Source organism: Cervus canadensis, chromosome 12, assembly GCF_019320065.1.
Source record: "Cervus canadensis isolate Bull #8, Minnesota chromosome 12, ASM1932006v1, whole genome shotgun sequence".
In the NCBI taxonomy this organism is placed as follows: domain Eukaryota; kingdom Metazoa; phylum Chordata; class Mammalia; order Artiodactyla; family Cervidae; genus Cervus; species Cervus canadensis.
The window spans coordinates 3,728,447-3,743,954 of record NC_057397.1 but is presented as its reverse complement, the minus strand read 5'-3'; the positions used below and the strand labels follow the sequence as shown (position 1 = coordinate 3,743,954).

Sequence of the window (15,508 nt, the reverse complement as noted above, 5' to 3'; positions counted from 1 at the left end):
CACTAGTGCACGATCTCGTTGCAGATATTCAGGTTTTTGTCTTGTGTGTAATTTGGGGCATTCCTTGCTCATGTCCTTTACTTACTACACTTTTGGATTGCCATATATTCTGAAGATATTTTCCAGTTTTATCATTTGTCTTTTCATGTGTAGAATTTCTTTTTCTTTCCTTTTGCATTTTACTGAAGTTTTAAATATCAGCATTTGTCACTACTGTCAAATTCCATGCCCTTCTTATCGAAGCTTGGGACATTACCCCAAATTATAAAAAACAACCTTCTATATATTCCTCTGTTATACATATGGTTTCATTCTTTATCTGTATTTTTGATCCCTCTGGAAACTGTATTTTTGTGAAAGTTGTGAAGTAAGACAGTCATACATATTTAATCAGTAAATATGGGCAAAGGAATGTTCTTCATTAAGTGCAGTTTGCAGATAAACTATTTCAAATCATAGGGTCCACAGAGAATAAGGGTCTGATTCCAAGTCAACCCTTGAAAAAGTAAAACACTTCATATTCTGAAAACAATTAGTGGGAGAACAGGGAGTTGCAAAGATGGTAGAGAGAGTCTCGGGCCCTTCACCCTGCTCTCCCCGGCGGCGTCTTGCAGAGCTGTGGCACGGTGTCAGGATCAGGAACCCTGACGGGGAGGTACTGTGTGCGGAGGTCATCACTCATCACCGTCCATCCACGTGTAGGCTTGTGTAGGCACCACGGCAGTCAGGAGGCAGGACTGCCGTCGCCATGAGGGCTCCCCGTGTTCCACCTCACAGTCACCCCCACCCCACAGCCACTGAGCCCACCTGTGATTGTCATGTCGAGAGTGTCACACCAGCCGCGACACACTGTGTGTGATCTTTTAAGATTGGCTTAGAAACCCCCCTTTTCAAGCCAGTTTCATAATTTTATACTTGAGGAAGTTGAGGTGCGGAATGATGGTTCTCTAAGAGTTGCACAGCTCCCTGGAGGTCGGCTGGGTACCACCCCCTGACTCCCTGCTTCTCCCCTGCAGATGGCCCAGCTCCACCATGTTCGCGCCTTAAAACCAGTCTTCTTTTCTTCTTTGTGGATGTTGACTTTGTTCATTTCGGCGTACCACTCTCAGCTTTTTCTCTAACCTCATGCGAAAGGCACGTTCCACCCTGTGCAGTCCCCACCTTTATTTTTCTGTTCTGTAATTAATTAGGCAGTCTCTTCAGCAGCGGCAGACAGGCACCGTCCTTCCTAATAAGATTATCAGCTTCCTCCAGTGCTAAGCTGCATAGAAAATGGCCTCGTAGTCCATTGATTTGAATGACCTAAGTGGACTCTAATTTAACAAATACCAAACGGAAAGGTGGAAGCTCCCGGTGTTTTTCCCTTTCTGGCCACTGCTGAAGCCTCTAAAATACGCAGAAATGACCTAACGCCCGGCCGCCTAGCGGCTGACATACCTGTGATGATTGCTCCACGTTCCTCAGTTTGCCAAACACAATATTACAATTTGGAAAATTCTTGCATAATTGTTTTAATATATGCTCGGTAAAGAGCAGTTTAGTGACATTTCAAACAGTTGACCTTGACTCTTTGGCTTGTTAAAACAATTAGAAGAAAACAAAATAAGCTTTTTCCCTACACTGAACCATAGCAAGTTAAAATAACAATTTTGTTATGTATTCAACATTTATTTATTTCATTCTGCGTCTGAGTAGTAAAAGAAACCAGGAAAAGAGATTTTTTTTCCCCCCAATGCCATTATGTGGAACAGCTGGTGTTTTTGAAAAAAAAAAAACATTTTGCAGCCTACAGAAATCAATGTGTCAAGTTTACAAAAGTGACTTCTGAACCTTTCTAAGCTTGTTATTTCTGGGGTCATTTTATGCAAGGAGAGCTGCAAAAATTTGCTCTTATACTTGTTAAATCCTCCCTAAAGAAGACAAGGCATTTATTCTAAGATCTTACCTAAGATGCACCTGCAATCTTCGTGAGGATTTCACACAACAGTATTTCAAGTGTCTTCTACTATCTTTGTGTTAGCAAAAGCGCTGACTTGATCAGTAGCTGTGGAGGCTGAAAACTGCTTTGCGGGAGTCGGGTTCGGAAATCTGCAGGTGGAAAGGCAGAGCGGTGTCAGTCCTCTGAGCGTGACCTTTTCTCCGTGGAAAGATATGGAATGGGCTGGTCTGCTTCCTCTCACTGCTTTGTGAACCCTCGCTTCAGCTCTGCTCATCAGGGAAACGCAGAGTGCAGTGGCCCACAGCTGTACGTGGTCTGAGGCATGCTTGGAAATGTGGGCCTTGGGGACGGTTGGGATCGCTCTCTGTGACGCCTCCGCCCCCGCCGCCTCCGCTTGCCCCACTTTGCTCCCGTCTTTCCCGCTGCCCTGTGAGGTCGGGTCCTGCTGTGAAGCCCTGCAGTGTGGCGGGTACTGCTGGTGTGTTCCAGGTTACCTCCCTCAGCCAGCCTCCCCCATCGTGGGGGGCTCACAGATCCGGCTTTCCTTCTCGTTCTGCCGCAGGCCCTCAGGAGGCTCTGCTCACCCAGGGATCAGCCCTGAGCGTGTCTGGTCATGGGCGGCAGGGAGAAGGGCCCGAGGCTTACCGTCAGCCCAGAGGTGGCCTCCATCCGTCCTGCCCCCGCAGCTCATTGGCCAGAACTGACCTCACGGTGTGCGACCCTGCTGTGCCCGCGGTGGGCGAAGCCTGGACATGCCGGGTGGCTCTCACTAGGGGCAGACGCATGGCTCCTGCCATTTCTGTGGGTTCGCCCACAGCTGTGGTCCGGGGGCCGGCACGTGGCCTCCTTGCCCCGGCCCTGTCCTGAGCTCAAGGCCTGCGTCTCGGTCTGGGGTCCCAGAGGCTCCTTATAAATGTCCTCCCCCACCCCCACACACAGCCTCTGTCCTGGTGACCGACCACCCATCCAGGCATCTCATCCAGAGGCTTCTCTCTCACCTGTCACATCCAGCCACTTGCTGGGCTTTGCCTGCTAAATGTTTCTTCGATTCTGCCCTGCATCTCTGCTGCCGGTCAGGTGACTCACAGGCAGACCTCAGATACAGGTGAAAAGAAAGGCAGCAGGAACCTGAAATGGGAGGACCGGGGTAGAAGGAAGCAAGAAGTACCCGCAGAGTCAGAGGCCGAGTGGGCGCCCGTGTGACGGCTGGACAGGCAGCAGCAATGAACCTGGGGCCTCCGCTGCGTCACGTGACCTGCTCTGCGCGCTCACCTCCTTCGCTGGTGCTCTGCCGTCCTCGGAGCTAGAATCTGAGTCCTCCTGGAGTCCTCTTCCCGCTCACCCCCAGCCTGCCGGCCCCCTCGGCCCGGTGCCCTGCTCCCCACGACTCTGGTGCCCGTGGTCTCCTCTCTGGCCGTCCTCCCTGCCCCTGGTCTGGCCTTCTCCTCTCTCCTGTGGACTCTCTGCGTGGTGGACTAACCGCCCCACTTCTGGACTTGCTCCCCGTAAGCCCGCCCTTCACAGAATGATGTCACACGCAATGGTGACATGCCCATGTCTGCTGAGCCTTCTCTCCCCCTCGTGGAGAGATCACCCCCTTATCGTGGGACACTGTCTGCTTTCTAACCCCTCCTTGTCCTATGGAGCCATCTCTTCTCAAAAAAACTACCCTCACCCCCTAAGGCAGCCCGCCAGCTCCTTCTCATCCTTGAGACCGGCGTGGCGCCCCAGTGCAGGCAGCCCTGGTAAGCTTTCCCTGAAGAAAGGTCACACCTGCATGTGACCATTCTCTCTGCAGTAGCTTCTGAGACTTGGAATAAAATTCAGATACGTGATACCGGGCTCCATCGTCAGAGTTGTCTCGGGAAGGAATGGAGTGTGAGATCCACAGCCTTGAGCCCCTGGGATCCCCGACAGGCCCCAGATGAGCTGACTGGGTGTGGAGCGGGCTGCAAAGTCTGGCAGGCGTTTGTTTACCTGCTTCCAGGATTCCAGAGGCGAGTGGGTCCAGAGCGTCCCGTAGGTCTGCGGAATCCCAGGCCCCGGTGTGATGACGCCTCCTCTTCCCCTGCGCGCACCAGTGCCTGCTGCCGTCAGGGCGCTGAGCGTCTGCTCTCATCCCCCTGATGGGAGCTGGGGTGGGGCTGTCCCCTCCTTGTTCCATGAAGAATCAGGCTCTGCCAGACGGAGAAAGCTGCCTGAGGGCCAGCTCGTAATTACACGAACCCCAGTCCCTTTGATTTCCGAGCTCCAGCTTTTGTCCCGGGTGTCCAGCCATCTTCAGATGCGATCCTCCCCGGGTCCTGGCCCAGAGTCACCTGAATTAAACCCCCAGGCCTTTTGGTCACTGAGTGTCCCGACATGAGACCTGGGACACGGAGCTGGCCCTGTGCGCCTGTGCTGTCTGCCGCAGACTTGCGTGACTCTCAGGGAACCAGAGGGCACTCATGACCCTTTCTTCATGGAGGGGGTGGGGCCAGGGGAGAAGAGGAGCTAACTAAGTCCCACCAAGCAGGACTTGAAGTTGGGACTTTTATTTTTAAATTGTTTTGGCCATGCCATGTGGGATCTCAGTTCCCCAACCAGGGATCAAACCCACGCCCCCTGCACTAGAAGCTCGGAATCTGAGCCGCTGGATCGCCAGGGAAGCCCTATGCTGGGACTCTGAGAGGAGGCCTTCCCTGTCCAGCGTCTTGGAGGCTGGCCGGCAGCCCCATAGCATCGTGCTCTCAGAGGTTCCGGGGCTGCCTGCATCCCGCCTGGAGGGATGTGATGGGGTGGGTGGCGGGGGGCTGGAGCCGGTGACACTGCTGGCCTTTGCTCCAAGTGACGGCTCTTCCGATGAGTGGCAGCGATGCGTTATGACCCCCGTCTTGAAAAGGAGTCTCTTTGACCATCACAGCCTGACTGCTGAGAGGTGCTGCAGGGAAGGGCCCGCGGCCCAGGGCCCAGCAGCCTTTAAAGCCGGACTCGCTGCCGCGCGTGGTGCTTCCCAGCTACCGAGGAGCCGGCTGGACCCTCGGGAGGTCCCCGTGGAGGCCAGCCCTCTCCTGTCTGTTCTCCCCCTTCCGGGGCCTGTGCTGTGGCCGCTGGGCCCTGCGCCAGACTTTGGGGATCAAAGCAAGTAAGACAAGTCTGTTCTCTGGAGCAGCTGAGCCCGGGGGGACGAGGACCAAATAGATACAGGATGATGCGGGGGTCAGCCCGGTGCAGGGTGGGAACGGCAGGACCACCTGCGGCGGGAACATCCTGGAGGGCTCCCTGGAGACAGGGGCCGTGAACGCCCGTCCAGGGCTGCCGGCGGGGGCGGGAGCGGGACAGGCACTCCCCTCGCCACGGTTCCTGCGAAAGCCTGCAGGTGCCGGGGGGTCGGGTGAGGAAGGTGGGCTGGTTCACTGCGGTGGGTGTGGGTCAGGAGGAGGCTGGCTGCCTGGTGCTGTGTGTGTGCTCATGGTCAATCGTGGCCCCTCTGTGGGGACACGGTGCTCAGAGCCGGTGCTCACCTGGCCTCCCCTTGGAGCCAGAGAGACAGGAAGACGCAAGAAAGCCCGAGGGCAAGAGGGAAGGCAAGAGGGATGCATATTCAGCAGGTTTGATAGAATAATCGTGGGCTAATAAGTTCGTTAAACTGCTGCATTAGCAGCCTGGAATGAATCGGTGGCAGAGTCCCAGAGTATAATCCCTTATCAGTCTGCTGTTCTGACAACTCTTCTGGGCTTTTTTTATTAATGTGGCTGATAACACTTGACTCTCTGGGGTGTTCTGAGATTTAATTAGTTCTGGGGCAATTTGGAATAGGTCCTTTAGAATATTAGCGCTGTTGTTAATTATAAATGAGCGCGCATGAACTAATTTCTACAAATGTATGACTGCCCGTACCGTTAACTCTTCATCGGCCCGCTACAAGGTCAGCTCGCCTTGCCTGGATGCTATTACGTGTTGGGGACCCTGAGAGGTTCCAAGAGGAGTTAGAGGGTGAACACAGACACAGATTCCCCGACCACCCCCACCCCCCGAGAGTGTGGGGTTTGGCAAGTGGAGTAACTTCCCTCCCAGAGAAGCTCCTCTAGGACAGGAGGGGGTGGTGAGCGAAGAGCAGGAAGATTCTAAGATCAAAGGAGCTTAGTTGAGAGCTTTTGTATCAGATGAGCTTCGTTTTTCTTAGTTAAGTCAGGCAGGCTCATCCAAGTTAAGGGAGGGTGGGTGTGTGTGTGTGTGCGCGCGCTTCTGTTCCATCCCAGCCTCTCATCATCACCCACTTGTGCCCTCACCCACAAAAGGCCCGCCTGCAGACCCCCACCCAGGTGGATAACACCTCCTGGGAACCCTACCCTCTACCAAACTCACTGTGTGACCAGAACTAACTCATCCACTCTCCCCCAAACCTCCCCCCTCCCAGCTTCTGGTGACTCCACCGGCCAAACCCCGTGGGAAGCCAGGAGCAGTGGAGCCCCCGTGTGACCCGTTATAGGTCAGCCTCCAGGAGCTGGTGGAGAAAGATGAGGGTCGGCCTGGAGGGACAAGCGGGAACTTTGCAGAACACGGGGGACACTGGATTTTTTGCTCATTACCCTTCAAATGGGGCCTATGCCAAGTCTCTGCTCCTGAAGCTGCGCTGCCTCCATCTGAAGTCTGGACACCTCCCTGCATGTGAGGACCCCGGGCACTGTCATAAGAGTGGGGTCTCTGCACCCCCCTGGGAACTCCTGCTTCCACGCTGCAGCGTCATCGGTTTTTAAACGCCATCTTCTCAAAAGGAGATGAAATATAAAGAATTAGGTCAATGTGCTGGGGTTGAAGAACAATGATGCACAGACGTCAAGAAATTAAACACTGTCTTTCCCGAACATCAGCGACTCCATGGAACACACTGGGCTGGGGGTGCAGCCTTCCCTGCGCCTCTCCTGTTTGCATGGACCCGACGGGACCCCCCGGAAGCTGTGGTCCCAGCCCAGCCCCAAGCCGCACAAGTGTGTCTTCAGGCATGACGTCACCACTGCAGACATGCCGCCGGGGGTGGGGGGCGACAGCATAACTCCCCACGTGACAGAGGGCTCCGCGACCTTCCCCGACCTGAGCCTCACAGCCACTCACTTTGTGACCCTGGGTTCAGCGAGTTCAGAGCTGGTCCAGCTGGAAGGCAGAGGCTGGAGTGTAGCTCATACACTCCATAACTCTACGATGGCGGCTCAGAGCGGTGACTGTGCTGCAGGAGGTGTCGGACACCATCCCTCCTACAGCCTCATCCACTCCTTTTAAAGCTGTTTCCAGGGCTGTTGGAGGCACTTGTGGCTGAGGATTGGAGGACTGGGAGGGTCCGGTGGTGGTGGGGGCTAGTCTGGACCGCACCCTCTTTAACCAGAGAAGCCACGCCTTTTCATTAGGTATATTGAAATTGCTTAAAGAACTCACTCAAAATGTTTGCTGCCAAAAAAAAAAATGTTTGAAAAGCACATCCTGGTGCAGCGAGGATCGCGACTGGGTTCGGTTGGTGATGCGGCGCGATGTGAAGTCTGACAGATGAGGGCGCTTCACCCAAGCGCCTTGTGTTCTGAAAAGCACCTCTGTGAGAGCCTTCTGACTGTGCTGGGTCTTCACTGCTGCAAGGGCCCTGCTCTCGTTGCAGCGAGTGGGGGCTACGCCCCAGTTGCAGGGCGTGGACTTTGCATCGCGGGGCTTCTCTAGTGGCAGAGCACAGGCTCTGGAGCACAGGCGCAGTAGTTGTGGCGCAGGAGTTTAGTTGCTGTGAGGCATGTGGGGTCTCCGGGGATCAGGAATCAAACCCGTGTCTCCTGTGCTGGCAGGCGGATTCTTTACCACTGAGCCACCAGCGAGGCCCAAGCAGTTCTCTTTTCAAAAAAAGAAATCAGACTTGTTTATGCCTGTGCTCTTTCACTGGGCACAGGTAAAATGAGAAATTTTAAAATTACCTTCTGATATATTATGTAACTGACTTACTATGTTTCAGCTGTATTGTCTGCCTTTTCCCACCAGCACATAAACTCCAGGGGGCAGGGGTCCCTGTCTTGTACCCTGCGGTGTCCCAAGTGCTTAGAATGGGGCCTGGCATTCTGCACGTATCTTCTGAATGAACTGTGGCCGGTAAAGAACAAATACATTCTGCACTGCTGGGATAATTTCCAAGTAAATATTTCTTTCTTTTGTGCGGAAATGATGTTTTGTTTGATGATGGACCCTGAGAAAAATTGGAAATAGGAGAACAAGAGGAAAAAAAAAAAGCTTGCAAAGAGAATGTTTTATTAAGTACGAGGGGATCATTGCTGAACTTGGTGTTAGAGAAATTCTGTTTCAGAAGAGTGGTACTTGATATGAGTATTTCATCAGATGGAGGAGAGGGTTGTTATGAGCAAACAGGCAGAGGAACGGGAGAGGAGGGTGGAGCCAGCCCCGGGTGGACCTGGCCTTTCTGAGCCACACGCAGGAAGCGTCCTGCAGATACAAGGGAGCGCGTCCACAGAGCCTGCGGGGTAACTTGTCTTGGGTTCCAGCAGGGTCGGGTCTCCCCGGTCCTCCACCGTCTTTCTCCCACTGCCCTGTCGGGAGGGTCTCAGAGTCCAGAGATGCAGGGATTGTCTGATTGGACACCCCACCCCGCCCGCTGCCGTGTGGTTCAGTTTCTCCCAGGGCATCACGATTGCTGTGTGAAGCCCCTCGACACCCTCCTGAGAAACGCGTCTCTGAAGCCACCCCTCCCTCCTGGGATGGCTCTGCTTGTGTACGTGCTCAGTCACTTCAGTCCTGTCCCACTCTTTGTGACCCCATGGACTGTAGCCCGCCAGGCTCCTCTGTCCGTGGGGATTCTCCAGGCAAGAATACTGGAGTGGCTTGCCATGTCCTCCTCCAGGGGATCTTCCCGGCCCGGGGATCGAACCTGGGTCTCCTGCATCTGCTGCACTGCAGGCGGATTCTTTACCCACTGAGCCACCTGGGAGGCCCTGCGTGGCTCTAACTGCTAGACGTTTCTTCCTCTGGCGAAGTCTATTGCTGATCTCTACCCATCGGTTCATTGCTTCATGTGCAGAGCAGGTCTTCCTTGTGTTGTAAGGTTAGGTCCTCAGGCTCAGTAAAAAGAAGACACAGCCCCGAGCTCCCAAAGGTCATGGCACGGATGAGGCTTCCAGACAGATGACTGCAAAGCAGTGTGGGGAGTCCCACTGTTGATACGTTGATACCGTGGCTTGTGTGTGTCCTGTGATTCTGCCCTGACCAGGGCTGGAGTTGTGCTGTGTCCCCACCGTCCCCCCGGCCAGCCTCACTCACTCACGCTCCTGCGTGGTCTCCCCAGGCATTGGTGTTCACCCCCCACCCCACTCGTCAAAGGACAGCTCCCCACGTCCAATGGGTATTTGAGGCCCTCGATTTCACTCCCTTCCCTGGTTCTGTTCCTCCCTGCCAGCTTCTTCACCAAGTTAGCCCCTCAGGGTGCCCAGCTAAGCATTCCTCCTCATCTTCACGCCCCCTTCCTTAGCACCGAGCCCACCACTGGTCCCCACACCACGGTCTCCTGTGCCCTTCGCCCCCCACACCTCCTCCGCCCCTGTTCCCTGCAGCCCTGTCCACAGCTTCAGAAATGCTTGCTGTTCACACTGACCAAAGGGCTGCCTGCCCGGAGTGGCTTGTCTGACGCCTCGGGTAGAATCTTCCGTCGCTCCCCTTGGTCATCCGAGACCCCTTCTCGCTTCAGTGGGCGCACAGCGGACTGCCCCATCCATCTCTCCCACCAGACGGCAGGGCTTTCAAGGGTGGGCTCTGGGTCTGTGCCCCGTCAGCCTTGGTGTCCACCACGCCTGGCACACGGAAGGCACCTAATACCTGGATGCTGAGCACGCGCATCCCTTCTTAGGCTGTGTAAAGACCGCCGTGTCTTCCCCGCAGGTGGTTGGCTGATGACTCTGAGGTCCGGTGGGCTTCCTGAGAGCAAGGGGAGGGCCTGTGCCTGCCATGTCCGCAGTGGGCCCTCAGTGCCCATGTGGGGGCCTGTGCCGGGGGAATGGTGTTCACTGAGTCGGAGGCAAGACCGAGGAAGCGGAGGTGACCCCCGAAGTGATACCGTGGCCGCTTCGCTGGGGATCAGTGTTTCTTTTATAAACTGATTCCTCGGTTCCACTGGGTCTTGGTTGCTGGGTGCTTTCTCTAGAGTGGAGGATGGGGGCTGCTGTTTAGCTGCAGCGTGTGGCTTCTCGGCAGGCTCCGGGATGCAGGCTCAGTAGTCTGCTGCATGGGCTTAGTTGCTCCGAGGCCTGTGGAATCTTCCCTGGCCAGGGGTTGAACCCGTGTCTCCTGCATTGGGCAGGCAGATTCCTATCCACTGCACCACTAGGGAAGTCCAGGAACCGGTGTTTCTATCACACAGGTATATCCCTTTTACTGTCTGCCCATAAAAAGGGTTCTGTGCCCTCCCCGACTCCATCACTGGTATAAAAAGGGTATTTTATACATCCTGGTATTTGCCCCTTAGGTAATGAATCTGACCTTGAACTGGAGAAGAAGTATAAGGAAGACGATCGAGAAAAGGCCCCGAAGAGGCCACGGACGCAGAGAGCGGAGAAAATCCAGAAGGTCTGCTCAGGAAAGGAGGCCCCGCAGATGTCTGGGGCCAAGAAGCCCATCATCAGCGTGGTGTTAACGGCACACGAGGCGATTCCAGGTGTGCACGGTGGTGGGAGGGGGCGGCAGGAACCTCTGGGCGGGGGCTGTGATTGCTGCGGGGCTCTTGGCGGAGTTACCCGGTGACTCGGGCCACGGTTAATCTGCCGCGGCCCAGGGCCGAGGTGGATGACCGCGTCCAGAGGTCAGGGCTCGAGGGCCGCTCCCGCGGCTGCTGCCTACGGCCTGTGCTCGCATGTGAGCAGCCGTTCGGAGGAGCAGTGGCCCTGGAGAGCGGTTCTTTCCTTGGGGCCCCCCAGCCCCCCCAAGACCCTCTCCTGGATGTCCATGCTCCTTCTTCCTGCCCCGGCCAGAGAGTAAGATGACTCACAGCAGACGGTGCCAAAACCCTCCACACAATTTCTTCCAGTTTTTTTTTTTTTTGCATTTTTTTATTAGGTTCATCATTTATTTTATAGTACTAGAGATTTCTATCTCCTTTTCTTTTCACATAAAGTAACCAGTGGATATATTACCCCTTTTTAAAAAGGCCTCCTCCAGGAAAAGATACCTTAGACAAAGAGCAGTTTAGGATAGTAGATGCTAAAGTATAATAATGTTTTTTTTTTCCCCCTGTGCATTTGGGGTGACAACTGTCAAATAAATTAAAAAAAAAATCAAGTTTAGGACTTTGAGGTCAGCTGGAACCTGGCGTGCTGCAGTCCATGGGGTTGCAAAGAGTCGGACACAACTCAGCAACTGAATTGAACTGAGAGCCTTTTAAAGCATCTGTTTTCAACACTAATAGAAACTGAAATGAAAACGCTAAATAAATACCTTTTTATATTATATACATATAATATTTATACTTTATATCCCGTAACATGTCACAGAAAACCCCAAACTAGCTTTTTGGCCAACCCAATACTTCACTGTAGGGCGAGGTACTCAGTAGAGAAAAAAGCCACATAAGATTATGCAGCTTGAAGTAGTTTCACCGTCCTTCAGACAAGTGTTACTCCAGGAAATGGAAACCCCAGGAGAGAGATTCCTGTGTTTAGCCATCTCGAGATAAAGTTTCTATAATGGTTTCTTAAAAAAGGATGATAGTATTTGAGATTTCTGTAAGTGGGGGGAGGGGGCGGTGGTGAAAAGTATAATTAATTTCCTTTGCTATTCATGTGCACACACACTTCTATAAACAGTCTTTGATCATTTCACATCGTAGACTTGAATAAGTAAAGGTGACCTCTGAGTTTTCCACCCCAGACCGTTCACTTCACAGGGTGGACGCAGGGGCCCTGAGGGTGGGAGGCTGATGTCCTGTTTGGGACCTGATCCCAGACAGCGGAGATTCCTGCTCACCATTGAGTCCAGTGCTCCTTTCTGTCTTGATGCTGTTTGACGCTTACTCAAAGCTTAACACATGAGGAGCTATGAAATCTTGCAGGGAAACATATGTGTATATGTGTATCTGTCTTGTGTTTTGGGTTTTCAATAAAGAAAAAAGAAAGTTAGTCACACAGTCGTGTCTGACTCTTGTGACCCCATGGACTGTAGCCTGCCCGGTTCCCATGCCTGTGGGATTCTACAGACAAGAATACTGGAGTGGGCTGCCGTTTCCTTCACCAGGAGATCTTCCCGACTCAGGGAGCGAACCCAGGTCTCCTGCACCGCAGGCAGATTCTTTACCAACTAAGCCACTAGGGAAGCCCTTTTAATAAAGAGATCAAGTGAAAATGTATCTCACAAGAAGGTTTTGATGGATTATTGGATAACTCCCCTGAAACACACAGACACACAAGTTACATGTGTGAGCTGAAGGAACACTCGCCCCCCGCACGGGTGCCACACAGTAAAGAGACACACTTCCCAGGCTGTGCTCCCTGCACTGGGCGGGGGTGGGAATCCGGGGCCTCGAGGCGCCTTTTTATTACTCACTGAGTTGTGCCTCCCTCTCAGGTGCTACCAAGATTGTTCCAGTGGAGGCCGGGCCCCCGGAAACGGGAGCCGCAGACCCCGAGGCCACAGCAGCTGACCTGGCGCCCCGGAGGGGGTACCAGGAGTACGCCATCCAGCAGACGGCCTACGAGCAGCCCATGAAGTCCAGCAGGTAATGCATCTTCTGTTGTGTGTGACCCCAGCCACCACCTCAGAGGGTGGGAGAGCAGCATTTGCACTTACCAGGACTGTGCTGGCTAAGCTATCGGTAAGGCGTTCTGGTTTCTTAACTTGAACCTAAGAACCAGCCCCTCCATGATGGCTTCGTGGTGTGCTAGCCGAGCCCAAGCAGCCTCTGTGGGATGTGAGGCAGAGCAGCCTGCTTGGGAAACTCAGCACCAGTTGGTTTAATGAAGGTGGAGCATTTTACTCCAGGTATGCTTCATCTGAATAAAAAGTGGTGTGAACAAGGCCTTACTTCGTAAGTCTGCTGGTTTTTATAGCTGCACAATTTGTAAGGAAAAAAAAATCTTTATTTCCCCCCTACTTTCGTAAGTAACACAAGTGTCCTGTAGAAATTTCCAGAGTCTGTGTAACACGCAGCTGCAGTAACCATCTCGCCTCTTGTGGTTGAGGTTACCTCTACAGACAGCGTGGTTCACAGGCCACCATAATTTTTTCATGATATACGAAACTATAGCACTTTAATTTTGTTATTTTTTTCCTAACACAAAACACCAAAGGCACTGTTATCAACCTTTTTTAAAAAACTTACCATGTTTGACTTTTTCCTTTTCAGTAGATAATTTTTTTTAAAGTGCGTTTGCTATTGTGTGGATTCTCTAGTTTACTAGAGTCAGTTTTTGCTTGGCAGGAAATGTTGTGCTCAAGGCTCTTTCAGTGAGTCTTCAGGACTTCTGGGATGAGTCGCTAGTATTGACGTTGCTCTTTTTTTGGAAAAGATACTCATTTGACTGCAGCTGGTCTTAGTTGCTGCATGTGGGATCTAGGTACCTGGCCAGGGATCAAACCCCGGCCCCCTGCATCGGGAGCCTGATGTCTTAGCCACTGGATCACCCAGAAAGTCCCTGAAATTGCTGTCTTAAAGGATATGAGCGTTAAAACTTTAATCTACATTGAAAACCGCCCTCCAGACACACTGGGTGAACTGATGCCTCACAGCTAGCCTGACCACCGACACCCTCCCCGTGGTCACAGTCTTGGCCGTGGTACATACCTGCTGATGTGGATCAGCAAACTCCCATCGCCTGAGCTCTGCACATGTTTTCCAGGCTGAGAGGAAAGACAAGGAAGATGCCAGACAGGGGTTCCCTGTTTCTGGAAAAGGGGGAAGAAGGCGTTCTGGATGAGAGCGTAAGATTTAGTGCCAGACAGTCCTGGGTTGGCTCTAGATCCTCCTGCGTGTGCTCAGTCGCTTCAGCTGTATCTGACTCTTTGTGACCAATGGCCTGTAGCCCTCCTCTGTCCATGGGATTCTTCAGGCAAGAATACTGGTGAAGGTTGCCACGCCCTTCTCCAGGGGATTGTCCCAACCCAGGGACCAAACTGGCGTCTCCTGCATTGGCAGGCGGATTCATGACCACTGAGCCACCTGGGAAGCCCCTAGATCTTTCTGCTGGACTTCAGTTCAACAGCTCAAACACCTGCTGTGTTCCAGGCACTGCGGGGGTGGGTGGGGAGGAAGATTGGGACAGACAGAGGCTTCCGCTCTGCTGGGACTGGACACAAGTGATTTTGCCTCTGAGCCTCTCAGCACCACACAGGAGACTGTCTAAAAGAACCTGACTCAGTTTAGTGGTGGCATAAAATGATCACATCTTTGGAAAGTGGTCTTGTTAAATTATAACATCGTGTCGTCTGCGGTGCCTCATTAATTTCTAGCCTCAGTCCTCCTTTTCGCAAATGTGAGCAACTGAATGTATCAGTGAAGTTGTAAAAATATGGACTCCTTTGGCAAAACTGAGATACAATTAATTTTGAAGACCACCCTTGTCTCAACACAGCTTGATTTGTAGACTCCTCATAATATTTCAAGGTCTCTTGGGGAGGGTTTCAAAACTCCATGCTCATCTGGTTGCAGGTAAATACACTCAATATTTAATCAGTAGATGGAGGCTGTATTCCTGTTGTTAAGCATTCTATTAATATTTTATTGTCTAAATTATAAAATAGTTATGAAAGAGGCTTTTTATATGACAAAAGTCAGGAAAACTGTAAGGAAAAAAAATCAGTCGTAATCTCACTCCCCTAAGATAACCACCGTTAATATTATTTAATGTTATTTCTTTTCAGCCTTTTCTCAGCCCATATATTTTATAAAACTGAGTTTATTTTATATGCAATTTTGTATCCTGCTTTTAGTACTTAACCACATTATACTTACTTTCCTTTGTTACTCAAATTATTCACAAACTATGCCTTGTAGTGACATGCGGTAATATCATGAGGCTCTCCTGTGACCCCCTACTCAGCTCTCCACACTGCAGCCAGTGCGCTTTTTGTAAAAATGCCCCTTTGGTTGTAGCTTTTAAGGCCTCACACTGTTGTTAGGAGAACTAGGCCTATAGAGCCACCTCTCCCTCTGGTTCTCTGTGCTCCAGCATCTGCTCCAGCCATCTGGGTCCTTTTTTAAAAAATTTTATTGATTTTTAATTGAAGGATAATTGCTTTAGAATATTGCTTTGGTTTCTGCCATAAATCCACATGGACTTCCCTGTAGCTCAAAAGGTAAAGAACCTTCCTGCAATGCGGGAGACCTGGGTTCGATCCCTGGGTCAGGAAGATCCTCTGGAGAAGGGAATGGCAACCCACTCCACTATTCCTGCTTGGAGAATCCCACAGACAGAGAGGACTGGAGGGCTACAGTTCATGGGGTGGCAGAGTCCAGCACGACTGAGAGACCCAACATTTACTTACTTACTTACTTACCTAACATCAACATGAATTAGTCATAGGTATACATATGTCCCCTCCATCTTGAACACCCTTCCCACCTCCCAC

The 15,508-nt window shown here is 52.3% G+C and overlaps 1 protein-coding gene across 2 annotated transcripts in view; it reads left to right on the top strand.

The window, feature by feature from the left end:
• The window catches only part of ZFAT (zinc finger and AT-hook domain containing), a 140,759-nt gene that overhangs the window by 41,153 nt on the left and 84,098 nt on the right, over positions 1-15,508 (top strand). For both annotated transcript variants that reach the window (XM_043483276.1, XM_043483275.1), the window contains 2 exons: positions 10,419-10,607; positions 12,509-12,659. In XM_043483276.1, coding sequence (XP_043339211.1) covers positions 10,419-10,607; positions 12,509-12,659 — 340 coding nt within the window. The remainder of the gene's footprint in view (positions 1-10,418; positions 10,608-12,508; positions 12,660-15,508) is intronic.